General features: G+C 39.5%; 1 protein-coding gene and 1 long non-coding RNA gene across 2 annotated transcripts in view; one reads left to right on the top strand and one right to left on the bottom strand.

The window, feature by feature from the left end:
- sorl1 (sortilin-related receptor, L(DLR class) A repeats containing) overlaps nt 1-7,941 on the bottom strand; it is a 215,176-nt gene extending 207,235 nt beyond the window's left edge. The window contains exon 1 of the mRNA XM_059956940.1: nt 7,640-7,941. Within this exon, the coding sequence (XP_059812923.1) occupies nt 7,640-7,900 (261 nt within the window). The 5' untranslated portion in view covers nt 7,901-7,941. The remainder of the gene's footprint in view (nt 1-7,639) is intronic.
- Nucleotides 7,942-8,089: 148 nt separating this feature from the next.
- On the top strand, nt 8,090-26,166 carry LOC132385133 (uncharacterized). The gene is made up of 3 exons (XR_009509088.1): nt 8,090-8,347; nt 12,085-12,410; nt 25,740-26,166. It is a non-coding gene; the product is annotated as an uncharacterized LOC132385133 (long non-coding RNA).
- Nucleotides 26,167-27,137: the final 971 nt, after the last annotated feature.

The following is a 27,137-nucleotide window of genomic DNA, read 5'->3' as shown; positions in this document are numbered from 1 at the left end:
AATGCTATCACAGCCCAGGATACTTTACTTTATTGTCACCAAACAACTGACACTAGAGCGTACAATCATCGCAGCGATATTTGATTCTGTGCTTCGTGCTCCCTGGAGTACAAATCAAAGTAAATAAAAATTTAAATTAAAACATAATTAGAAAATAGAAAAGGGAAAGTAAGGTAGTGCAAGTCAGGTCTGGATATTTGGAAGGTACGGCCTAGATCCGGGTCAGGATCCGTTCAGCAGTCTTATTACAGTTGGAAAGAAGCAGTTCCCAAATCTGGCCGTACGAATCTTCAAGCTCCTGAACCTTCTCCCGGAGGGAAGAGGGACAAAAAGTATGTTGGCTGGGTGGGTTGTGTCCTTGATTATCCTGGCAGCACTGCTCCGACAGTGTGCAGTGTAAAGTGAGCCCAAGGATGGAAGATTGGTTTGTGTGATGTGCTGGGCGATGTTCACAATCTTCTGCAGCCCTTCCGGTCTTGGACAGGACAACTTCCATACCAGGTTGTGATGCACCCTAGAAGAATGCTTTCTACAGTGCATCTATAAAAATTAGTGAGGGTTTTAGAGGACAGGCAAAATTTCTTCAGCTTTCTCAGGAAGTAAAGGTGCTGGTGGGCCTTCTTGGCAGTGGACTCTGCTTGGTTAGACCAAGTCAGGTCATTTGTGATATTCACACCGAGGAACTTAAAGCTTTTGACCTGTTCCACCTGCACACCACAGATGTAGATGGGGCTACTGCTTCTGAAGTCAACAACCAATTCCTTCGTCTTGCTGACGTTGAGGGATAGGTTATTGTCTTTGCACCATGCCACCAGGTTCTTAATTTCCTCTCTGTACTCCAACTCATTATCACCCAAGATATGGCCTACAATTGTGGTGTCATCAGCAAACTTATATATTGAGTTTGATGGAAACTTGGCTACACAATCATGGGTGTACAGTGAGTACAGCAGGGGGCTGAGTACACAGCCTTGTGGGGCACCGGTGCTCAGAGTGATTGTAGAGGAAAGCTTGTCCCCTATTTTTACAGCCTGGGTCCTGTCTGTGAGGAAGTTGAAGATCCAGCTGCAGATCTGAGTGCTAAGACCCAGGTTCTGGAGCTTAGGAATCAGTTTATTTGGAATGATGGTATTAAAGGCAGAGCTGTAGTCAATGAAAGGGAGCCTTACATATGCATCTTTATTCTCCAGGTGTTCTAAGGAGGAATGTAGTACCAGAGAGATGGCATTTGCCGTTGACTGGTTGCTCCGGTAGGCGAATTGCAAAGCATCGAGGTTGATGTGTGCCATAACCAATCACTCGAAGCACTTCATAGCAATTGATGTCAGAGCCACAGGTCGATAGTCATTCAGGCATGCCACCTTGCTTTTCTTCGGCACCGGGATACAAGTTCGGAGTTCAATCCCTGTCTATATATTCTCCCTGATAAATATATGGGTTTTCCTAGGGTACTCCAGTTTCATCCTTCAGTCCAAAGGTGTACCAGATAGGTTAACTGGTCATTGTAAACTGTCCCGTATTAGGTTAGGGATAAATTGGGAGTTCTCGGGGGTTGCTGAGCGGTGTAATTCAAAAGGACTGGAAGAGCCTATTCTGTGCTGTATCTCCAAATCAAAAAATTAATATAGTTCATCACCCGGCTTTAAAATTATTGCTTTTTCTTCAAGGACTTCCCTGTAATGCCCAGCTTTTAAAAAACGTTAGGCAGAACAAATCCTCACAAGATATGCGATCATCTCTCACTAATCTCCCAAAACAGCTTACATTTTATTCCTTTCTTGTAAAGCACCTAGATTAAAAAAGTATACATGCAGGTTTTATTTAATCAGGTTTTCTACCATCACAGCCCAAATACAACAGAAAAGAAAGGGGACAACACCCTGGATCGGACCTGAAGTCCAATGGATAAAACCAGTACCAGTCTACTTCTCAGGTGGTGTTTAAAAAAAGTCAAATGCTTTACAAATTAAAATATAAAATTTGAAGCCAAATCAAACATGTTATTTCTAAAACCAAAATTAATCAACTAATGTGACATTCAGTGACAACAGCAGTGTCAGCAAAATCAAAACAAAGTCTATTTGAAAAATAAATATCAAGCTAAGAAAAATACAATTACAATTTCAATCATTTAGGTTGTACAAGGTTTGATAGAGCAATCAATGGAAAAACAAAACACTTAGTGGAAGTTTAAATATTTATCAGTCCTGATTCAGCCAGTTGTTTCCAAAACAACTAGATTAAAATCAACTCCCATTTCTGAATTGCTATTGTGCAAAAGATTACAGCTTCCAGTAAATTGATCTGATTTTTGCTTCTGTCATGGTAACAGAGCACTGCACAAACACACTCGTCATTCAAAATTTGTATCAAACACATTCACAGTGTCCTAATTATTTCTACACCCTCTGACAAAAATTCTCAAAGCAGCTACCAAACAGATCAATAAAGTTACAAGGCCGAAAGCAAGCCAATAAAGTTGTAAATATCAGAGACTGAAGTCAGATTGAGGCAAATTTTTAAAGATTACTGAAATATATCTATAGTGCAAGCACAAAATGTTGCAAAAGGCAATAAAGATGTTGCAAGAGTTAAAAGGGGGAATTCAGACAGATCTTCTTTAGGAGCACCTTAGGGATTTATTATTTTTTTAAAAAAAGGTATTTGCTGAAACTTACAGGAGTTGCAAATTCAGAGTTATTTTCAAATTCCCATATAACCCCATTTAAAATAAAACAGGTCAAGCTCAACAGAATCCCTATTCCCTTTCATAGGTATCGCAGTAATCCTCAGTAAACTCAATTTGTAATTATACAAACATCGCCAGCCCAGCAAAATTACAATATTTTTCACAGTTACACAAGGAAGTGATGTTAGCTTTATTAATCAGATGGAGTACATTTCAGCAGATTTTTGAGAGGTAGAGAAGTGTGAAGCTTTTACTTAGAAAGAGCTCCACGGATTACTTTTTAAAGCTCTAACAAGAAGATTAATACTGGTCTCAACCAGTATAAAGGAAGGATGAATTAACCTGCTCAGAGGTATAGAGTAAGAGAGTGCGAGCAGGGTGACAGATTATCGCACAGGAAATGGAGGTTAAAGATGACTTTGTACATTTTGTGCGACTATTCCAGTAAAGTCAGTTTAAAACATTTAATAAAGTCAAAAGAAGATGCATCCATTTCGATATACTTTGAATGATGCAGATGTCCTTTATCCCTAAATGGAATCCATTTTATTAGACCATAAACATCACCAAAGTATTTATAATCATTTGATTTAGTACACTAGAAATAGCTATCCAACATACTGGGATTAATTACAAATATTCACTTTTTCCTGCTCACTTCTGGTTCCAAAATTATGGAAAATGTCTGACATAACGTGAGTATTGAATTAAAATGTATATACCCGTCTTTTTTCTTAAAGGAGAAAATTGAATGAACATCCAGATGTCAAAGGTAAAGTCAACAGATACTTCCAATGTCATAAGCCTTTCTCCTAGTTTATTGGACCCTAGCGAGTTCACTTTTCACTCAAAATTGATCCACTGACAATGCAATAGCCTCTGCCCTCCACTCTGTCCCATCCCACCTGGAAAAATGGGGTCTCATATGCCAAACTGTTTATAGACTTCAGCATTCAACACCATCATACCCTAATGACCCCAAGGACTCAACGACCTCCCTCTGCAACTGGATACTGGACTTCTTAATAGCAAGGCCATAGTCAGTCCGTGCGGGCAGCAATGTCTCTAGTCCCATTACGCTGAGCACCGGTGCACCAAGGCTGCGTGCACAGCCCGCTGTTCACACTGTTGACTCATGACTGTGTCACAGGATCCAGATCAAACTGTCAAGTTTGCGAATGACACAACAGTAGTTGGCCCAGTCAAGAAAGATGACGAGACAGAGTGTAGAGGGGAAGTGGAGCAACTGGTGGACTGGTATGAGAAGAACCCAAGCTTGAACATGGAGCAGACCAAGGAAATCATTGAGGACCATCCTCCTCTGCAAATACATGGCTCCTCCGTAGAGAGAGCTAAATGCACCAAGTTCCTGGGAGTTCATATCCTGGATGACCCCACCTGGTCCCCTGATATCACCTCCCTGAAAAGGTACAGCAGCAGCTCCACTTCCAAAGGAGATTGAGGCAAGCGAGCACCCCCCCCCCACCCCCATCTTAACTGCATTTTTATAGGAGTACCATTGAGAGCATCCTGACGAGCTGCATCTCCATCTGATATGGGAACAGTTGAGCATTGGACCAGAAGTCCCTGCAAAGGACTGTTTCCAAAAAAAAACAAACAGCTGAGGGGGTCATAGGGGTCTCCCTACCATCCATCAGGAGCACTGCATACACAGGGCCCTTAGTATGTTGTCTATATGGACTTCAGTAAGGCCTTTGACAAGGTTCCACATGGAAGGTTAATTAGGAAGGTTCAATCGTTAGGTATTAATATTGAAGTAGTAAAATGGATTCAACAGTGGCTGGATGGGAGATGCCAGAGAGTAGTGGTGGATAACTGTTTGTCAGGTTGGAGGCTGGTGACTAGTGGTGTGCCTCAGGGATCTGTACTGGGTCCAATGTTGTTTGTCATATACATGAATGATCTGGATGATGGGGTGGTAAATTGGATTAGTAAATATGCAAATGATACTAAGGTAGGTGGCGTTATGGATAATGAAGTAGGTTTTCAAAGCTTGCAGACAGATTTAGGCCAGTTAGAAGAGTGGGCCGAAAGATGGCAGATGGAGTTTAATGCTGATAAGTGTGAGGTGCTACATTTTGGTAGGACTAATCAAAACAGGACATACATGGTAAATGGTAGGGCATTGAAGAATGCAGTAGAACAGAGTGATCTAGGAATAATGGTGCATAGTTCCCCGAAGGTGGAATCTCATGTGGATAGGGTGGTGAAGAAAGCCTTTGATATGCTGGCCTTTATAAATCAGAGCATTGAGTATAGGAGTTGGGATGTAATGTTAAAATTGTACAGGCATTGGTAAGGCTGAATTTGGAGTATTGTGTACAGTTCTGGTCACTGAATTATAGGAAAGATGTCAACAAAATAGAGAGAGTACAGAGAAGATTTACTAAAATGTTTCAGCACCTAAGTTACAGGGAAAGGTTGAACTAGTTAGGCCTTTATTCCTTGGAGTGTAGAAGGTTGAGGGGGGACTTGATAGAGGTATTTAAAATTATGAGAGGGATAGATAGAGTTGACATGAATAGGCTGTTTCCATTGAGAGAAGGGGAGATTCAAACAAGAGGACACAAGTTGAGAGATAGGGGGCAAAAGTTTAGGGGTAACACGAGGGGGAATTTCTTTACTCAGAGAGTGGTAGCTGTGTGGAATGAGCTTCCAGTAGAAGTGGTAGAGGCAGGTTCGATATTGTCATTTAAAGTAAAATTGGATAGGTATATGGACAGGAAAGGAATGGAGGGCTATGGACTGAGTGCGGGTCAGCGGGACTAGGTGAGAGTAAGCGTTCGGCACGGACTAGAAGGGCCGAGATGGCCTATTTCCGTGCTGTAATTGTTATATGGTTAGTATTGTTAAGGATCCCACCCATCCATCCACCATCCTCTTTTGTTTTCTACCATCAGGCAGGATACTCAAGTGCAAAAAGTTAAGAACAGTCAGGATGAGAAACAGTTTCTTCCCCCAGGATATTAGGCTTCCAAACCCTTGGCCGCATTGTATTTTAAGTGTCACTGGTTAATCAGTTCCATACTTTACAATATTTACTATTAATGCACTTTAGTTTGTTATTTATGTGTGACTCATCTATAGATTTTATCCTTACCTTCACAAGTTATCGTCTGTTATGTACACTACTGTGCTTTACACCCTGGTTTGGAGAAATGTCTTATTTCAATATACATTATATGGTTATATACATGTACATAGTTCAATATCAATGAACGACTTGACTTGTTATTCAGGAAGCTGTAAGAGCCATTTTCCCAAACCACTGTTTTCGAACTTATAAAAGTACACACATGGTGTTGATGAGGGATTTAGAATCTTTAACGATGACATTTTCAAATCAGGATTTGTGTGACTTGGGGGGGGGGGGGGGGGCTGCAAATAACATTTACACATCCCTGCTGCCTTATCCTTCATAAAGCAGGTCATTAGTTTGGTAGGTACTCTCAGAGAAGCCCAAGCAAATAACTGCAATTTGTAAATGATACAAATGTTGTGCAATTACAAATGGTAGCAAATGAGTATTTGGGGAAGCTGATAGACTATTTCAGGAATTGCATACTGAAACCATCAGCAAACACTGACATACTTCTATTGTGATAACGTCAATCATTCACAAGGAAAATCAAGATGTTTGAGGCAAAGCAAAGTCTACAAATAATTTTATTAGGCACTGAAATTAAAAGGTACTAAACTGTATTCTCTCCCACCTTACCTCTAGAAACAACCACATTAGCTTTTACTTCAGAGTGCACCAAACAGAACATGAAACTCTACTATCAATTTTCTTGATCCCAAATCAAAGTACAGAACACAAGTTTATAGACATGTTAATATTCCAGACAGATTAATTGCATGGTAAACTCGTACCAGATATATCTTAATGTTCCACATATCTTATAAAGAAAGCTAGTAAGAACGTGGCACAATACAGAAAAACGGTGATCGCTAAACAAATTAAAAATGGCATTAACTAATCATAATTTTCATAATCAGTAACATTTTGAAATATATATATTCCATTGCAGTGAACTTACACAGAGGAAATGCTGAAGTGGGTTACTCAAAATTTATCAACTACATCAGGAAGTTTCTTAAACTCATCAAGGGCACATTTGCACTGGCTTAATAAACACCGGCTTCAAAGCAGTTTCTTGCACATCGAACAAAACAGGAAAATCTTGAACCACAAGTTTAGATGTTTTGACAAAGGATCTCTGGCCTAGCATGACAACAGCTTTTCTTTTATAAAAGCTGCTTGACCTGCTGAAAATTTCCACCGTTTTCTGTATCCTTTCAGTTCTATAATACAAAAATACCTTATTTGGCCCAATTGGTTAATATCACAAACAATGCTTTTTTAATTGAGTTGTTATTTAAATTTAGAAAAGAGCGTCAATAATAACTACAACCTTCAGAATAAAAGAGATCCTGATTATTTGCAGAAATATAATTTAAAAATAACACGTGCGTACTGGTGTTTAAATCTGGAAAAGGGAATCAACAATAATTGCGACCCTCTAAAAGCGATCTTCATTATCTGCAGAAAAATAACTGCAAAAATAACACCAACGGACTGTGTTTTGCTCATGTAAAAACATATTCCATTTTGCAATCAGGACTTTGATATTCTCGGGTGGGGGGGGGGTAACATATTATAACAACGGGCTGGAATGGAACAGATTTGAAGAGGTTACTAACAACAAATAAAAAACCTGCAGCGAGGGGTGGAATGATGAAAAGAAACAATGTCTATATTATAATTAGGTCAAACAGAACATAGTATAGCAGTCAGTTACACAGTAACCTCCGCAGGAAATTGGAGTTCAACATTTGCAGTAATATTATTGCTAATTTTTTTTAGAGAAATGAAAGCTTAAGTCCAAAATGATCACATGAAGATACAAGGTCGATCAATTTATGTACCTGTCCCAAAACCTCCAGCTGTTGCTTGGTGTCTATGCTCCTGCGCCACCGATGTTGACTCCTCTGGAGTATCGTCGCCGGTCCTTCCTCGGTGAAATCTGCCGCCACAGTCAAAACCCCGTGGTCTTGCGGGTCGGTGGTCAGTCCCTGCTTGATGTGCAAAGTCTGCGTGCTGAAGTAGGGTCGTCGAGCTGTGGCCAAGGACAGTAGGACGTGCAGCAGGATTAAGCCCCAGCAAACACTCACTCTGCCACCCGCCATCTTAGCCCAGCTTGAATTCAGTGCTAGATAGTATATGTCGGCAGATATATTTCTTGCCTTCTCCCGACTCCTGCCCGCCCCTTTAAGTGCGTGACGCCAGGGGCAGGACTCAATTCTCGTTCCTCATTTGACAAACAGCCATTCGAAGGCCACGTGCATGCGCAAGGACGTCAACAGTCTGTGCGCGTGCTGGCTCCAGTGGTGGGGCGATGCGTGTGCGCGAAACTTCGCTGTGAATCGTGATTACACCTGCCAAGTTTTGCAGTTCTTTATTGCAAGATTTAATGCCAATTCAGAAAAGATGTGTGTTGGATATTTTAAGTAGTCTTCTTTGCTTGATATTTTTATCATCATGTTTCCATGCAGGAGTTCAACAAATCAACAAATTTCACAACATACGACAAAGCTGATGCAACACACAAACACAATCCTGGAGGAACTCAGCAGGTGAGGCAGCATCTATAGAAATGATAAAGCTAATTCGGATTCAGGTTACACGAGGGAATCTGCAGATGCTGAAAATTCAAGCAATACACACAAAATGCTGGTGGAACGCAGCAGGCCAGGCAGCATCTAGAGGGAGAAGCGCTGTCGACGTTTCAGGCCGAGACCCTTCATCAGGACAAAGTCGACATTGCTTCTTCCTAAAGATGCTGCCTGGCCTGCTGCATTCCACCAGCATTTTGTGTCTGATTCAGGTTGCCTTTTTCAAAGTCAAAGTAAATTTATTATCAAAGTACGCATTTGTCACCATATACTTACTACCTTGAGATTCATTTTTGCAGGCATTTACAGGAAAAGACAAATACAGTAGTATTTATAAAAATCTATCCATAATCAAAGACTGACAATGTGCAAAAGATAAATTGTGCAAATAAAAAATAATAATACTGTGAACATGAGTTGTAAAGAGCTCTGTATATAACCAACTTCTACAGATGTGTAGTGGAGAGTGTATTGACTGGCTGCATCATGGCCTGGTTTGGGAACACAAATGCCTTTAAATGGAAAATCCTGCAAAAGGTAGCGGATTCAGCCCAGTATATTATGGTAAAGCCCTCTCAAACACTGAGCACATCTACATGAAATGCTGCTGTAAAAAAGCAGCATCCATAATCAAAGATCCTCATCACCCAGGCCGTGCTCTTTTCTGGCTGCTGCCATCAGGTAGAAGGTACAAGAGCCTCATGACTCACACCACCAGGTTCAAGAACAGTTACAACCTCTCAAACATCAGACTCTTGAACAAAAGGGGATAACTATGCTCACTTGCCCATCCATTGAAGTGCTTCCACAACCAATGATCTCACTTTAAGGACTCTATCTTGTTATTTCATATTCTTATTATTTATTGTTACTTATTTGCATTTACAGTTTGTTGTCTTCTGCACTCTGGTTGATCTTTCATTGACTCTGTTATAGTTACTATTCTATAGATTTGCTGAGTATGCCCGCAGGAAAATGAATCTCAGGGTTCTATGTGGTGACACATATGTACTTTGATAATATTTTGAAGTTTCGTGTAGTCTGCTCTTCCCCATGACATTGCAATTTTCTCCAAATCTACCATCCTTTTAGATAATGTTTATAACAACTTTTAGTGAAGAGTTATCATCTTTGGAACAAGACACTAAAGGGATAAATATATAGTTTGCCATTGGTTATAAAGGAAGATTCAGCATAGATCAACAGCTTACAAATGAGGAAATACCGGGAGCAAAGTCTGTTCTGTTGAATTGTGAGGCCAGAGTGCATAAATTTGTGTGCCTTCCAATGGGTCCAAGGGTGATCTGACAGAGGTGTTTTAAATTTTACAGGAGGGTGGTGAAGCAAATTCAAAAAGGATGTAGTCAAGCACTAAGTTTAAGAATTTGCATGGAGACTATTTGTAAACGTGTTTGTAAGATAAAGATTCATGGTCATCAGAAACTCATCCGCTCAAAGTCTGCAGATTCACGGGTCAACTGAACTTTCAAGATTCAGTTCAATAGATTTACATTGAACAGGGTAATGAAGGGATGAACATAGAGCAAAGATGGGAAATGGTCTTGAAGTGCATGATCTGATTCAATGGTAGAAAAGCCTTAAAGTACTGAAATGGCTGCCTCTTTTCCCAAATATTCATGAATTCTGTTGCACACAGTGCAATGTTACTCTTTCCTCTGCTGTATTGTATGTCACTGAGATGGAATTTGCTCATTTCTTCTCACAGAATTCTGACCTTTCTGTCTCTTTTATTCTCCAGTTATTTCATATTGAAAATATACAGAAAAATTATTACCTTAAGCAGAATGTATTATGATAGATTCTTCATTCATCTAAAATCAAGAATCAATGTCCAATCTCAATTAAAACAAGTTGCAGTTTGAGGTTTGTTTAGATGTACAGAATTTTAAACAGTATACAGCTTTATGTAAAAAAAAAGTAACTGATGCAATTTTAAATAATGTTATATAATGTGAAGCTGTTAAACAGAGGAATAGAAGAATCTTAGTATGCAGATATGCCTGTAAATGTAGATACAAGTAAGTTAGACTAAAATCATTCTCACTGTAAAGCAAGAAGATAATATGTAGCTTTTGTAGTATCTTGCTTCAATTACATTTGGACATGTCAGCTTCTTGAAAGAAATTGAAATGGAAAACAGATATTTTTAAAGTTAAAGGGAACAAAGAGATTGCAATTTTAAACAGACTTAAAAACTTTTTTTAAATCTTCATTATAATAGAGTTGTACTTACTAAAATATTTCTTACTAAGTTGAGGAGATGATAACTTGAAGTTATATTTAAGATAATCACAGTAGAAGAAAATTATATTTAGTAGGTAAAATGTAAGATCCTGTGCCACAGACTATTATTGAAGCTGTGTCTTTAAATTCCTCGCAACGATAATTATTTATGAAGATTTAGGTGCCAAGCAGGATCAGACTGGGTGTCTCTGGTGAGCAAAACAGCAGTCAAGAAACGAACGGCCTAATTGCTTACTCCTGCACTGTAACACCATGATTATAATATGTATTAAGTTTTAAAAGAATCTGGTACAAATTCAGCTTTTATGCTTTCATTTGTGATTTCATAGTGTGACAGGAGCAGCAACTGTGTTGTTGAATTAAACCTGAACTCTCCATACATTGATCAATTCCACACACATACCCCCACCTCAGTAATATAATGGTAATTATTACTCCCATTCTAAATTACAAGTATACCATTTTGGAAACTGGGGGAAGCCACAGCAACCAGTCCACCTGTGTAGCTCAGAAGGGAAGGGGGGAAGAAAAGGAGAATAGTGGTGATAGGGGATTCAGTAGATACATGAACAGATGGAACATCTAGTCAAGAGGAAGATGGAAGCATGCTTTTGGAAGCAAAGATCAAACAAGGATCTTGAGAGTTGTAAGGTAGCCAGGTCCTTGATGAATGTGAGGTCAGCATATAACGAGGCTAATGTGCTGGAACATGTCAAGGTTAAGAAAAAGGCAGTTTTGGAAATTTTGAGAAACCATTGTAGATAAGTCCCCAGGACCAACAGGATATACCCCAGGTTACTATGGGAAGCGAGGGAAGAGATTACTGTGTCTATGGCAGTAACGTTTGTGTCCTCACTGGCCACAGGGGTAGTACCAGATTGGAAAGTAGCAAATGTTACTCCTTTGTTCAAGAAAGGTATTAGGGATAATCCTGTTTCCCTCTGAACTGTGTGACTGTGCATGCATGCAGTAACTGTAATGCTCCTGTGCATATAGCCTTTGTTGCTACACAGCCGGAATTTTCTTTTATATAATGGAATTGTAACAATAAACACAGAATGGAAGTTGGTAGCTCAATGTTAATAAACCACCGGACCACTGATGTTTTAGAAGATCTGTCATCTCTTTGTAAATTCCTTCAGAAAAGTTGTTCGAATGCAATTGAAGTACTACAGTATGCAAAAGCAAGTATTAACATGTTATGATTATAGTATCATGGTGATATCATTTATTAGAGTGACAAAGCAAAACATCTGCTTGTATCTATAAACAACACGCACAAAATACTGGAGGATCTCAGCAGGTCAGGCAGCATCTATGGAAATGAAAGGTGGAGGTTAGGAGGACAATGACGCCCAATAGTGACTCCTTTGCTTGAATCTTTGGGAACAGCTCTATTTCTATCCTTAGTATCTCTATTTTCCCCTTTCAAGGTTCTTTTGAAGACCCTGACCTGGAGTTACACACTGACTTTGGTTCTTTGTGGGAATGGGACCCACTCTCAGGGTCTCACGACTGGCCACTATTTGTTCGATGTACCAAGGACGTGACCTAGAAGACTAGTGCATCTTCAGGGTTCCAGGATTTCGTGGCTCTGGAGGTGGGCAGACTCAAGGTTGGTTCCTTCCCAGGAAACTGGTGTGTCGAGGGAGTACACAGAAGATCGAAAGCAGCGAGCTGGCTGCCGGCTGTGTGCCCAGAGACCCGAGTTGTTTGGGCGCAGAGCTCGGAAAAGGCGACGCAACAGACTTTTAACATCGTAAATCAGCCATTTGTTTGTTATGTCTCCCTTCTTGCTGTGAAACGAGGACACCTCTTTGTCCCTTATTAGGGAGAGAGAGAGAGCCTTGCTATGTAGAATTACTGGGTGAACGAGTAGTCTTTTGGTGCTGGAAATCTGTGTCTTTATTGATGCTTTGCTGCGCACTTGAGTGCTCGGTGGGGGGGGCACCAATGCTTTTTTGCTGGTGGGGAGGTCGATGCCTTGCTGCTGCTTAAGTGTGGGTGGGGGGAGCTGGGGGGATTTGGGGTTCTAACATTTAACTGTCAGTCATTCTTTGGGGCACTCCTCTTTTTGTGGGTGGTTGCGAAGGAAAAGAATTTCAGGATGTATATTGTATACATTTCTTTGACATTAAATGTACCTTTGAAACCTTTGTATAAACAGTCAACGTTTTGGACCGAGACTCATCTTCAGGACTGAGAAAAAAGAGGGAAGATGCCAGAATTAAAAGGTGTTGCGTGGGAGAGGAAGGAGGCTAGCTATAAGGTGATAGGTGAAGCCAGGTGGGTGGGAAAGGTAAAGGGCTGGAGAAGGAAGAATCTGATAGGAGAAAAAAATGAATCATAGGAGAAAGGGAAGGAGGAGAGAACCCAGGGGGAGGTGATAGGCAGGTAAGAAAAGGTAAAAGGCCAGAGTGGGGAATAGAAGAGGGAAGGGGGAGGGGAAAAACTTTCGGAATTACGATGTTCACTGACACATTGAACTACATGTTTAGAAATGAAGAATTTGAAGAGCTGTCAATGCTTCTTGGGCTTCCAACCAGGCACAGGTATAAATTATAACCAATGTTTCGATGACAAACTCTGGCATCTGCTGAAGATACTTGTACCCGGCTAGAAGCCTGAGAAGAGTTTATTTGTCATATGCGCTGTGAGAGCATTAGATTCAAGCTTCTGGTGCAAGGGGACAGAAAAAGTGCAGAATATAGTGTTACAATTGCAAGTGCAGTGTAAGTGCAGTTACAATAATATGTAAGGTAAAATAAAATAAAATGTGAGGTGAAGAATCTTTCTTACTATACTAGGGGACCATTTAGAAGTGTTATAAAAGCAGGATAGAAGCAATCCTTGAGCCTGCATGATGGTAGAAGGGGAGAAGAGAGAATGGGGTGGTTGTGGTCTTTGATTACATTGTATTTTTCACTGAGGTAGCAAGATGTATGGTCCATGCAGGGCACCATAATGTCACTTATATTTCTAAATTACAGAGTTTTGTCCCTGCTGCTATATTACTCTAAACTCTTTCTATCAACTCTGAATTTTTCTTTTGTATCTAACAATCTAAAAATATTCTTTTTTCTCTCTGATTTTAATCCAAATTCCAAAACTAATTTCAGTTTTTGTCTATAATAAATCCTGATGACCTCAAGGAATTTGAGTGAAAATTTATAGCAACAGTTAAGAAGAAAATTCTGATCGGGCATTGTTGTAAAAAAGGGAAGGAAATGGATTAGGAATGTGATAGCATTCGTAATTAGCTTTCATAATTTAAATCGCTTAAATCACCAACCTAAATTTAAGTATTTTAAGACCATAAATCCATAAGATATAGGAAAATATCTTATGATATCTTAAGATATATAGAAAGATCTGCAGTTAACACTATCCATGAGTCTTATGCCAAACAATGTTTTTGTATGGGGGGTAGGAGGGGAAGAAGCCTTTGTTTAATGAACTTGACTATATTAAAATGGTAAGAAGAGTGAATCCAATACAAACCTCAACCCCTCCTCGTCATCATCACCATTTTTGACAAGTAGCGTATTTTATAATTAAACCTAAAATTTAGGTGGAAATCAGATGTAGTAGAGTTAGTTATATTTTTATGACAGTTCATCAAAATAAAATCTAGATTAACACAATGAGGGATCTCCTAGTGGCCACCCATTTTAATTCCACTTCCCATTCCGATATATCTATCCATGGCCTGCTCTCTTGTCACAATGAGGCCATAGTCAGGTTTGAGCAGCAACACCTGATGGCATGAACATCAATTTTTTGAGCTTATGGTAACGCCTCCCGCCCCCCACTTCACCAGTCCCCATCCCCTTGTCCCTCTCGGACTTTATCTCCTTGCCTGCCCATCGCCTTCCTCTGGTGCTCCTCCCACCTTTTCTTTCTTCTATAGCCTTCTGTCCTCTCCTATTAGGTTCCCCCTTCTCAGGCCCTGTATCTCTTTCACCAATCAATTTCCCAGCTCTTTACTTCACCCCTGCCCCTCTCGGTTTCACCTCTCACCTTGTGTTTTTCTCCACCCTCACTTTCTTATTCTGACTTTTCATCCTTTATTTTCCAGTCCTGATGAAGGTTCTCGGCCTGAAACATCAACTGTACTCTTTTCCATAGATGCTGCCTGGCCTGCTGAGTTCCTCCAGCATTTTGTGTGTGTTGCATGTGGTTTCTGGATCAGTTAGCAGAATGTAAAGCAGTATGCAGTTTTACATTTGCCCCACACATTACCAGATATAATGATCTCAATTTTACAACAAAGACTGAATTTAAAATGTCAAAGTCCAACTTCCATTTAATGCAGATGTAAATTATAGAAAGAATGAAGTCTGAGAAAGGTAATTTTCCAGATTTAAAGTCATAGGTAAGAATAACTTAGAGCTGAACAGAAACGCAGATGAATTTGAAATTCTTATCCAAAAGGAAATTCTGTAGAAGGAAGTACTGTGGAGGGAAGAGATGAAATCAGTTTTAAAAAGGAATGGTCATAACAGGATAGGAAAGGTCTTAATAGGTAACATCATGAAATTGTGAATACAAAAGTTAAAGCAGCATATGATCTAGTTCAGTCTGGCCCTCAAGCATCTCCTTAATTCTGATTAATTTATATTATTACAAAATAAATGTATTGAAGTGTTTTATTGAGTTAGAATTAATTTGATACATTTTTATAATAGATACTTTCATAACATGGAGAAATATTGTTTTGAAAGTCCTTGGAGAAAGACTTGAAGCAAGACAGTATTCTTTTCAATGTTGTGGAAAATTATAATGACAAGCCTATTCCCATGTTGATAGCTTATTTTCAACAGGACCACTGAGAGCATCTGCTCTGAGATATTGTGGTGTTAGGGGCATAGGAGTAGCAGGTGCAGCTTGTACCCACGTCAGCCAATTCACACTGAGAACAGCTTCTCTCCTCTGCTGTGTGCTGTAATAGCTCCTTGCTTCTATATTTAATTGGTGAGCAACAATTCTATATTTATCAAAATTAATCTACTCTATCATCTCATATTCATGGATAAATGTAATTTGCATAAATTATGTTTCAGATGACATTGATAAAGACAGTATAAACCAAAAGATCCTAGGTTTGACTGCTAGTATGTTTTGAGTTTGCTGATTTGAGTGAAGTTGGGAATTGGAACATTACAGTCTGCCCCAAGTTGACAAATTAGCAGGTGTTCACATTCCCTGTTGGTGTCCAGTGACCCAGATGGAAACTGCATGTGTCTGAATGTCAGGTTTGAACAGGATGAGGTTCAGCTGTGATACTCCTCCACCACTGAAATTGCCTATTTAAACTCACGTGAACAATTGGCATCTCTGTACAAATGATTATCATAGAGAGGGCCATTCTGTGCAGTGCCTATGCATTTATGTCGCAAAATGAGGGAGTGATTCTTCAACCTTAGTTGCTCCCATTAAACTAAATTCTTGATAGAGGTATAAGAGACTGCGAATGCTGGAATCTGGAGTATCAATGACTAAAGGAACTCAATAGGTTGAACAGCAGCTGTGGGGGGGGGGGGGACAGGGTGAAGGGGGGTGATGTTTCTGGTCGAAACCCATCAGGATTAACTGCTTGATTTGCTAATGAACAAACAAAAATAGTTTATGAATGCCATCAAAATATTAACTTATTTATTGTATCTACGATTGTCTCATCTCTCTCTGTGCAATGGGTGTTTGCTCATCTTTTCTTAATGGGTTCTTTCGGGTTTCTTGTTTTGTGGCTGCCCATGAGGAGACAAATCTCAAGGTTGTATAAGTATACATACTTTAATAATAAATGTACTTTGAACTTTGATGAGGCAAGTGTCATACAGCAAAGTACTAATGACATTTTGTTCTTCTAATGGTATCCTGCAAATTTAGTAAACAAAGGGAAAACAGCACCAGACCAATTCACTCAATACCTCATTTCACAACTCCCTCAAAATAGACTTTAGTGGCTATTTTAAAAAAGAGATTTATATTTTAATTTAGTATTGTTGACAATGACAAAGCCGCTGTTACTACCTACCTGTTGTTCTGAGAAGTGACTGAGTTTATGCAGCACATAGCATCAAACATATAAAACATTAAATTATGTTTTAGTGACATTCAATAGCTTTTGTAATCATGGTTTTTTTCCTACCAACCCACAAATTATCAGATTTATTTATCGTTTCCTTCTGAACTGGCTGGTCCAGTCACAATATCTGTTAGTCATTTACAGAATGTGGCACCACTAACAAAGTCAGCATTTCTTGCCCCTTCCTATTTGCCCTTGAGAAGATGGTAGCGAACTGCCACCTTGAATGGCTGCAATCCCTCTGGGGAAGGCTCACTCCTGGTTGGAACGCTATGATGAAGGAAGTGCATTTCCAAGTGAGGATGAAATGCGACATGGTTCTGTGTTCCCACTTTCATGCTGCCCCTGATCACTTTCTCATTAGACGTCATGCATTTAGGAAGTGCCATTGGTGTAAATGACGGGAGAATTGCAGTGCATTTTGTAACTTTATACATTGTAGCCATTGTACAATGATGATGGAAAGAATAATTTAAAATGGTAGATTTGGTGCCAGTTAAGTAGTCTACTTTGCCCTGGAACATGTCTTTGCTTCATGAATACTGTTAGGGTTATGCTCATAAATTAAATTAAGAGTACTGTATTCTGATGAGCTTTATAGATGACAGAAAGATTTTACGGAGTATTAGGAGATGAAACACATTGCAGGATATTTAGACATTGGCCTATTGTAGCTCCAGCATTTGTATGGTTGGCTCTGTTAGGTATTTAGTCAGTGGTGACTTCATGATATTAATGTTAGTGATATTGGATATGAACAGCAGGTTTTGGATTCTGCTGTTAGAGATGATCACTGTCCAGCACTTTTGTGGTGCAAATGTCACACGGACCCTATCAATGTGTTCCTGGTTGTAATCAAGGTCTTGCTGCAAGCAGGCATCAATTGCTTCTTTTTTGAAGAGCTGAGAATGGAATTGTGCATTGTGCCATCATGAGAAAATATACCTTCTTCTGTTCTTACAATGAAACTAAAGACACATAATGATCAGCAAAAGACATTTCAGCTGAGGTGAAAGTGCTGAAGATGGTTGACCTTCAGCATCTACAGCATCTTCCTTAGAAGTTGCAACACAGCAGTGGTTAAGATGATGTGCTGACAGAGACAATGTGCAGACATTGGGCAATTCTCTAGCTGAACGTGGCTACATGAACAACTCAAACCTTGAGAATTAACTAGCTTGAAGCTTGAGAACATTGAATAAAGAGCTATATATAAAGAGGAACAAAGTGTGGGAACCAAGGCTACTAGACATACCAACAGGATAAGGATGCTCACTAACTATTGGACAGATTTTATAGAAACATAGAAAACCTACAGCACAATACAGGCCCTTCAGCCCTCAAAGTTGTGCTGAACATGTCCCTACCTCAGAAATTACTAGGCCTACCTATAGCCCTCTATTTTTCTAAGTTCCATGTACCTATCCAAAAGTCTCTTAAAAGACCCTATCATATCCGCTTCCACCACCATTGCCGGCAGCCCATTCCACTCACTCACCACTCTCTGAGTAAACAACTTACCCCTGACATCTCCTCTGTACCTATTCCCCAGCACCTTAAACCTGTGTCCTCTTGTGGCAACCATTTCAGCCTTGGGCAAAAGCCTCTATCTATAAAACTGATTTTCAAGTATCATTGGCCCTTAACATATTGATTTGATTCATTGTTAACAAATGAAATATGTATTATGATTGGTACTTACATGCAAAAAGATGGAATTAGAAGTTGCATAAGGATCAATAACTGTATTAAAATGGACAGTTCTGAGCTGCATTTTCAAAACAGTTTAAAGACAGGGCTGAACTGTTCTCCTTGTATACAGGTAAATTAAGTATTATTGATGAATGAGTGCTAGTTGTCAGAGTCCAGTTTAGCAAGGTATGAATTTTAACTAATTAAGTGCTTTTCTTCTTAATATCTATTAACATCAGTTTTAACAAGGCTCCTTGAAGCCGTACTTGGTCCAATTCTACTTTGACATCAAGGTAGTTACTCTGCTGTCACTACTGCCAAATTTTATCCAAGGCTTCGGTCTTGATGGCAAACCAAATATGCAGCAGCCTATCAAATACATTTTCAGTTTGGCATATCCAGAAGAAAGTTACATAATCTTTTCTGATACTCCAGCATCATTATCTTGCTTGCTGAAGGCTGATGTAGGATTCTGCATAATACTCCTACAATGTCTCCATGAATAAATTCTATTTGATTCTAATTTCCTTTTCTTGTTCACATGTCCATGGAATATTTTTGGATTCTGTTTTATGCTTCCTCTAAGAGGACCACAACCTTGTCGTGCTTTGGAGTGTTGCGTGCCTAAATAACTCAGAGAGCTATGTTGACTGGAATCAGGGCTTTATGCTTTGACTTTTAATAGGGTTATCCTTGCCAAAAAGGTCAAAGGGTAGAGGACAGACTAAGAGTGGTCCACTAGTCCTCCAGGTTTGGGGATTCAGCTCAGGGCTAACAACTCTGACTGGTAAAACAAAATTGTTATGGAAGCAGCAGTGAAGTATCCTACATCTGAGTTCAACCATATTCCAGAGTCTCCACCCAGGATTTGCATGGCTGACAATAGTGAAAACCGAGAGCTACTGACATGATGCAGGAAGTTCTGAACTCCACCGGAGATAGAGGACCTTCATTGCTGGCCGAAACTCCAGCAGTGTAACAGACAGTAAGTAAGGAACTAAGTTTTATGCTTGCATTGCAAAAGTTAGACTGTTAGAAGCTTTATCTTCATGCTGGTTTGTTCACTGCCAGCCTCAGACCCTGTGTTGAATTGAATTGAATTGACTTTATTTCTTACATCCTTCACAGACATGAGTAAAACTCTTTACGTTACATCTCCATCTAAATCTGCAATGGGCAATCATAGTAATTTATAATAAATAGAACAGTCAGTGTAATATAGAGTACACTCAAATCAGCGTGAGTTCATCAATCTGATGACCTGTTGGAAGAAGCTGTACCAGAGCCTGTTGGTCCTGGCTTTTATGCTGCGGTACCGTTTCGGGATGGTAGCAGCTGGAACAGATTGTGGTTGGGGTGACTTGGGTCCCCATTGATCCTACAGGCCCTTTTTACACACCTGTCCTTGAAAATATCATGAATAGTGGGAAGTTCACAACTACAGATGTGCTGGACTGTTCACACCACTCTCTGCAGAATCCTACGATTAAGGGAGGTACAGTTCCCATACCAGGCAGTGATGCTGCCAGTCAGGATGCTCTCAATGGTGCCCCTGTAGAATTTTTTTAGGATTTGGGGGCCCATACCAAACTTCCTCAACCATCTGAGGTGAAAGAGACGCTGTTGTGCCTTTTTCACCACACAGCTGGTGTATACAGACTGTGAGGTCCTCTGTTATGTGGATGCCAAGGAACTTAAAGCTGCTTACCCTCTTGAGCCCAGATGCGTTGATGTAAATAGGGGTTAGCCCATCTCCATTCCTCCTGTAACCCACAACCAGCTCCTTTGTCTGGTGGCACTTGATGCTTCTTCAGGTTATCTTGGTCCAGGTGATGCTTCTTCCAAATTTTCTTGAACATGGTGGGATATTAATTAGGGAGATTGATAGTAATAATCAGCAGGTGATTTTTGCCCTTGTTTGACCTGATGCCATGGGACCTGGGGCTTGGGAGTCTTTGTTGAAGACTTCCAGGATCATTTCCTTAAGCCAGTAAGACTGTGCCAGTTAGACAACATACTCAGATGGTATTCTTGACCCACAGCAGTAACTAGCAAAGCAAGATATCAATCTGGTTGCACATTTGAGATCAAAAATAATGTAAATCTAAACCAATTCCTAAAGGGGTTTGAAAGAAAACATAGCTGACAAAATGCAACATGCAACCACAAAAATAAATTTGCATCCTTTCATTTTCTCTGTGCTGTGGTGTTAATTTGAACTACTTTCACGTATTATCAAGTGCTGATAATTTTACTTAACTGATTATGAAAGATTAGTATCCAGGCAACAAAACGGCACAATAGGTTTTTTTCACTTCTTTATAGTCTCAAGATTATAGCTGCACTTAGCTTTACATTCACTTTGTTAATCAACCTATTGGAGAGGGATGATTAACATAAGAGATGCTGTAGGTGCTGGAAATCCAGAGCAACACACAACATGCTGGAGGAACTCAGCAAGTCATGCAGCATCTATGGAGAGAAATAAAGTATCAGCAATTTGGGCCAGGACCCCTCATTAGGACTCAAGATAATGATAAGACCGTAAGGCCATAAGACATAGGAGCAGAAGTAGGCCATTCGGCCCGTAGAGTCTGCTCCATCATTCAATCATGGGCTGATCCAATTCTTCCAAATATATAGATTTATATTTAGATGAAGGCATTGAGAATAACATCAGCAAGTTTGCTGATGATACTAAGCTGGGTGGCAGTGTGACATATGATGAGGATGTTAGGAGAATTCAGGGTGACTTGGATAGGCTGAGTGAGTGGGCAAATACTTGGCAGATGACGTTTAATGTGAATAAGTGTGAGGTTATCCACTTTGGGAGTAAGAACAGGAAGGCAGATTATTATCTGAATGGTGTAGAGTTAGGTAAGGGAGAAATACAAAGAGATCTAGGAGTCCTTGTTCATCAGTCACTGAAGGTGAATGAGCAAGTGCAGCAGGCAGTGGAGAAGGCTAATGGAATGTTGGCCTTTATTACAAAGGGAATTGAGTACAAGAGCAAGGAAATCCTCTTGCATTTGTACAGAGCCCTGGTGAGACCACACCTGGAGTATTGTGTACAGTTTTGGTCTCCAGGGTTAAGGAAGGACATCCTGGCTGTAGAGGAAGTGCAGCATAGATTCACGAGGTTAATTCCTGGGATGTCCAGACTGTCTTACGCAGAGAGGTTAGAGAGACTGGGCTTGTACACGCTGGAATTAAGGAGATTGAGAGGGGATCTGACTGCAACATATAAGATTATTGAGGGATTGGACAAGATAGAGGCAGGAAATATGTTCCAGATGCTGGGAGAATCCAGTACCAGAGGGCATGGTTTGAGAATAAGGGGTAGGTCATTTCGGACAGAGTTAAGGAAAAACTTCTTCTCCCAGAGAGTTGTGGGTGTCTGGAATGCACTGCCTCGGAAGGCAGTGGAGGCCAATTCTCTGGATGCTTTCAAGAAGGAGCTAGATAGGTATCTTGTGGATAAGGGAATCAAGGGATTTGGGGACAAGGCAGGAACAGGGTATTGATGGTAGATGATCAGCCATGATCTCAGAATGGCGGTGCAGGCTCGAAGGGCCAAATGATCTACTTCTGCACCTGTTGTCTATTCCAGACATCCCCACTCCCCTGCCTTCACCCCAAACCAGTTGATGCCCTGGCTAATCAAGAATAAATCTATCTCTGCCTTAAATGCACCCAATGACTTGACCTCCACAGCTGCTCGTGGCAACAAATTTCACAGATTTACCAGACTAAAGTAATTTCTCCACATCTCTGTTCTAAATGGACTTCCTTCAATCCTGAAGTCATACCCTCTTGTCCTAGACTCCCTTAACATGAGAAATAACTTCGCCATTATCGAATTTGTTCAGGCCTTTTAACATTCTGAATGTTTCTATGAGATTCCCCCCTCATTCTCCTGAACTCCAGGGAATACAGCCCAAGAGCTGCCAGAGGTTCCTCATACAGTAACCTTTTCATTCCTGGAATCATTCTCGTAATGATGCTGGCATATCAGTAAAGATGGTGTAGTTTTGTTCTGGATATGCCAAACTGATTTGATAGGCTGTTGTATATTTGGCTTGCCATTAAGACTGAGGCCTTGGAAAAAAAATGGACTATAGCAGAAATTTGGCTGACAAGAGGCTGTAATGAAAGGTGGAGTAACTGCCTCGATGTCAAATGAAGCTCAGTCCAAAACATCAACTGTTTGCTCATTTCCATAGATGCTGCCTGACCTGCTGAGCTCCTCCAGTATTTTGTGTATGTTGCTATGGAGAGGGATGAGCTGCCTTTGTTATAGTTATCATACAATGACCAGGAAAATATGATAATATACAAAGTTTTCTCTTTCATTTTCCCTAGTGACAAAATAGAGAAGTAAACCACCCAGTATTTGGCTGAATCTCCAGGCACTGTACATTGTATTGTCTTTGTTTATCATTGGGGTCAGAAGATGTGGCAGGAAAAATTATCTTAGCTAGCATCAAAAATTAACCAGATTTCCCAACATCTGTGCTAAGAAATATAATGGAATAAATCTGAGGAACCATATAAAACAGCATTAAAAATACATTTGGACTTGTTAGCATTGATTTGTAAGATTTCAGTGAAGCATAGTTGAAATGAATAACACAAGATTGTACCTTAAAAGGGAAAAAAATGGTGGAAAACTTAAGTATTTCCTATCTCTCTCAGTTGCATTGAGACGTATATTTGCAACTTGCAATTTGTATGAACAATTGACATGTGAACCTGGTTGCAAAACATCTGACTCAACTGTTTGGTCAAGGAGTTGCACAACTTCTTTTAAACTCAGTTTTTGTCTCTAATTCTATTTTAGGTGAACTATGATCTGAGCGCAGGGGTATTTCCAACATTTTGACACCCAGTGATAATACTGTTACATTTTCATTGCCATACCTCAAAAAAGTGATTTAACATTACAATATTACAAACTGATGCAGGTTATTAACTCTTCTTGCAACACACACAAAATGCTGGAGGAACTCAGCAGGTCAGGCAGCATCTATGGAAAAGAGCAAACAGTCGATGTTTCAGGCCCAAATGACCTGCTGATTTCCTCCAGCATTATTTGTGTTGCTTTGGATTTCCAGCATCTACAGATTTTCTCATGTTTGTATTAACTCTACTTAACCTCTTCAATCCACTTGGCCAGATCATGCTGAGCTGGATCCCATCTGCACCCCCATATTGAAATTTACACAACAGAATTCCCTACTGATACTTAACTGGCACAGAGGGCATATATTGCTAGTACAAAGCATCATGGACACTAGCAACATGACCTGAGAGGGAATAGGGCCTTCAGTGTAAAAATTCAAGCATCAAATCCTTCAAAAAGTTTGGATCAGGGATATCCTCACCTTTGCTAAAATAACAAGGATTTTCTCTTTTAACGTGTCTTTTTTTTTACAAAAAATAACTAAAGTAGACATGAAATCACTAGTTTGGGAGTTTTTGATCAAGGCGGCCTGAAGATACCGAATGATTCAGCACTAGATTGAAAGGAGCTGAACTGAATGTGCCTAAACTCTTTCAATTTAATGTTTTATATTCTGTTTTCCATCAGTTTTGTTGCCATTTGTGCAATTTGGTTTTTATTTTGCGCATTGAGGAGTGAGCAGTTGATAATTTTCTTTGCAACATACACAAAATGCTGGAGGAACTCAACAGGCCAGGCAGCATCTATGAAAAAGAGTACAGTTGATGTTTCAGGCCGAGACCCTTCAAAACTCTAATCTGGTACAGTGTAAATATTGGGAATTTAGCAAGAGTCCGGGGTGAGGGGGGGGGGGGTGCTTGGAGAGGCAACGGGAAGATTATAAAATAGGAACAGCAAGCTGCTGATCTCCTGCTCTCATTGTTGCAGGAGTGATCTCTTTCTCCCTTACTCGTGCGAGAGCACCTGTCTGAGATACTGAAGAGTTGGGATGGACTGTGGTTTTTGATTGACTCTAGATCGAGGTCTCTTTGGGAGCTTTTGCAATTGTTTGCATGGTGATGGTGGGGGGGTAGGGCAGTGGTGCTTCTGCTGCTACTTGTGTGTGGGGGGGGGCTTCAGGGTTCTGATGTTTCTGTCACTCATTCTTTGGGGGTCTTGTTTTGTGGATGTCTCAGTAAAGAGTAAGAATTTCATGTTGTATATATTCTCTGATATTAAATTTAACCATTTGAAGATTGAGCAAAACACTGATTTAGTCCCAGTATTACTACATTTAACTGGGAAAATGTCAGTTTGGAACCATGGGCATCAGTTAACAAGATCCAAGTTATTGTCTGCACTCTGTCTTGTTACTGTAAACTAAGGAAATACTGCATTGTCAGAAGGGCTGCTTTTCAATCATGGCATTGCCTTTGAAACACGAGTTCAGGAAGAGGACCTTGTTGCTTGAAAACTATATCCCTTAATTCACATGCCTAAGATTAATCCATTGCCATGTACAGGATCGCACTGCGTGCAAATAATCTCCTATATAGGCCTAAATAACAATCTTGAGTACAGACATAATTTGTTCATGTTTTTGGCATGATTCCAATTAGTGAAAAGAACATTCTCATGATCCCATTGACCAATTTTACTGTGACTCCTTAATTCCACATTTGCTTAAATATTATTCTGATATCAAAACCAATCAGTCTTCTAAAATTTAGCTCTTTTGTCTAAAGTTCATAAAAAATACCTGAGACCAAGCGATCCTGTCAGAACCTAGAATAAGCATGAGGGTACAGGTTATTTGAGGGTAATTGTAACTTGTCAGACCTACTTTTGCCATTAAGAGACATTCTATTTGTGTTTTTTTTCTTGTGGCTAACTATTCTGTATTGAATACTTATTGAAGTTATATTAAATATAAACCCAACAACACATTAGAAATGTTCTCTGGAAATTAAAACAGTAATGGTGATTTTGCAAAAGTGGGACAGGAGTTTTAATGTCAAATTTATCAGAGAACCTTGGGACTCTGAATTGGGATAAGTTACCATGCTTTATATTTTAATTTGATGAGTATCCAATCATTGGTTATAGTCAAGTAGCACCATTCTGTATCTTTTCAATTTCTCGTTCAGTCAATTTGTGTTCTCTAATTTTACTCTCTTGCACAGAACTTGCTATTGCAGGGTAGTATTGGGGGAAGCAAGACAGTTAAAAATACTGTTATAACTATACTTCCTCTTAAGCAATATCTATTTGTTCTACATTGAATCTAAACTTTAATTCTAGCATCAAATGTTTTATGATTTTCACAAGTAGTTATGTATACTGAGTTTGTTCGTGTTATTTTGCAGAGAATGGATACATCTTCTACTGCCTCCTTGAAGATTGTTATTCTGGTTGGAGCTCAGTTTTGAGGTGCCAATCATGTTTCTGTGCCTCACTCAAGCCGCCTTTCTTCGGGTGTAAACTATAGAGAAGGAATGTTTGCCAGCAAATTAATCATTGTTTAAAGATTTGGATAAGAATCCTTCATCCTCCTAAAGTTAGGCTAATTATTAATGTGTGGCTCTATTGGACTCAAAGGAATTTGTGTAAACAATAACTTATTTTATTTAAACTTTACCAAAGATTTGCTGATGATTTCATCAAAATACAATGATTTCATCAAAAATTTCTCCCATTGAGAAACTAACCATCTGAAGGGTTGAAACTTTACCTAGTTTGTCATTGTTCCTTTACTAATACCATCCTTAAGAGTATTTTTGTATAAAATTATATAAAAATAAACAGTGCACATGAAAAATATCATATTTGATAGTCTCTAATTTATAACTACTGTTCCTCATACACAAGCTTAACAGTACTGAAAAGCTTAGGAACCGCTGCATGATGCAACATGTTAAGCACTTTGACTAAATTCCAAATGATCCTTCATCCAGTATACCCATAATGTTACTGTTTAGATATATGAGCAGTTGATCACATATTGAAAAAGTCTGCATGGTTCTGGTCCAATTCATGGTACAGTATCTCTAAACAGAGATCTTGGTGGATTGTAAATTAATCAATCACCTTCCATAGATGCAGTGGCACAAATGATGCATGTATCTCAATAAAGGTAAGTACTGATTGTTATAAATGTGTACGAGTTCAGAATATTCCCTTTTGTATACCATTTAAAAGTACATTTTTGCCAGTAACTTTAAACCAATGTTGATAGGTCTCACCTGAACAGATGCTGATTTCAGAGTGACAATTCTGTCACTGAATCATAAAATTATACAGCAAAACAAGAGATCACACTGAAGAAAGCCTTTAGAATGATAAAAAAAATCACAGCTCTAGCAGTCTTTGACAAATGGACTAAGGTTTCATTGTCAAGGTTAAATGACAGGCTGGGAAAAAATATAAGATCTGAGCATGAGTTCTCAGGCAAGTGAAGGATTAACATGATACATATGCAATAATGGTTTCTGTATGTGCAGTTCTTCTGCAGCAGCCCCATGCTTTGCAGTGCAGCATGCCTGGATGGAGGTTGACATTGCATTTGATCAATTCTGTATCTGGTTTTGCCTTTATTGCAGATGGCAGCACTGTATCTGGCCCTCTGTGATCCAAACGTCTTAACTGTTGCCCGGCAATATTAGTAACAGAAAATTTAATTGGCTGTGTATTGGCAAGTGTTTAGAATGTTTGTTACAGGCTTTCTTTCATACAAAAGAAATAATTAGCTGCCTTTGAAAGCCACT

The sequence above is a fragment of the Hypanus sabinus genome, chromosome X2, assembly GCF_030144855.1.
Source record: "Hypanus sabinus isolate sHypSab1 chromosome X2, sHypSab1.hap1, whole genome shotgun sequence".
NCBI classification, from domain to species: Eukaryota; Metazoa; Chordata; class Chondrichthyes; order Myliobatiformes; family Dasyatidae; genus Hypanus; species Hypanus sabinus.
Note: the sequence above shows the minus strand (reverse complement) of the source record. Positions and strands in the feature narration are given on the sequence as shown.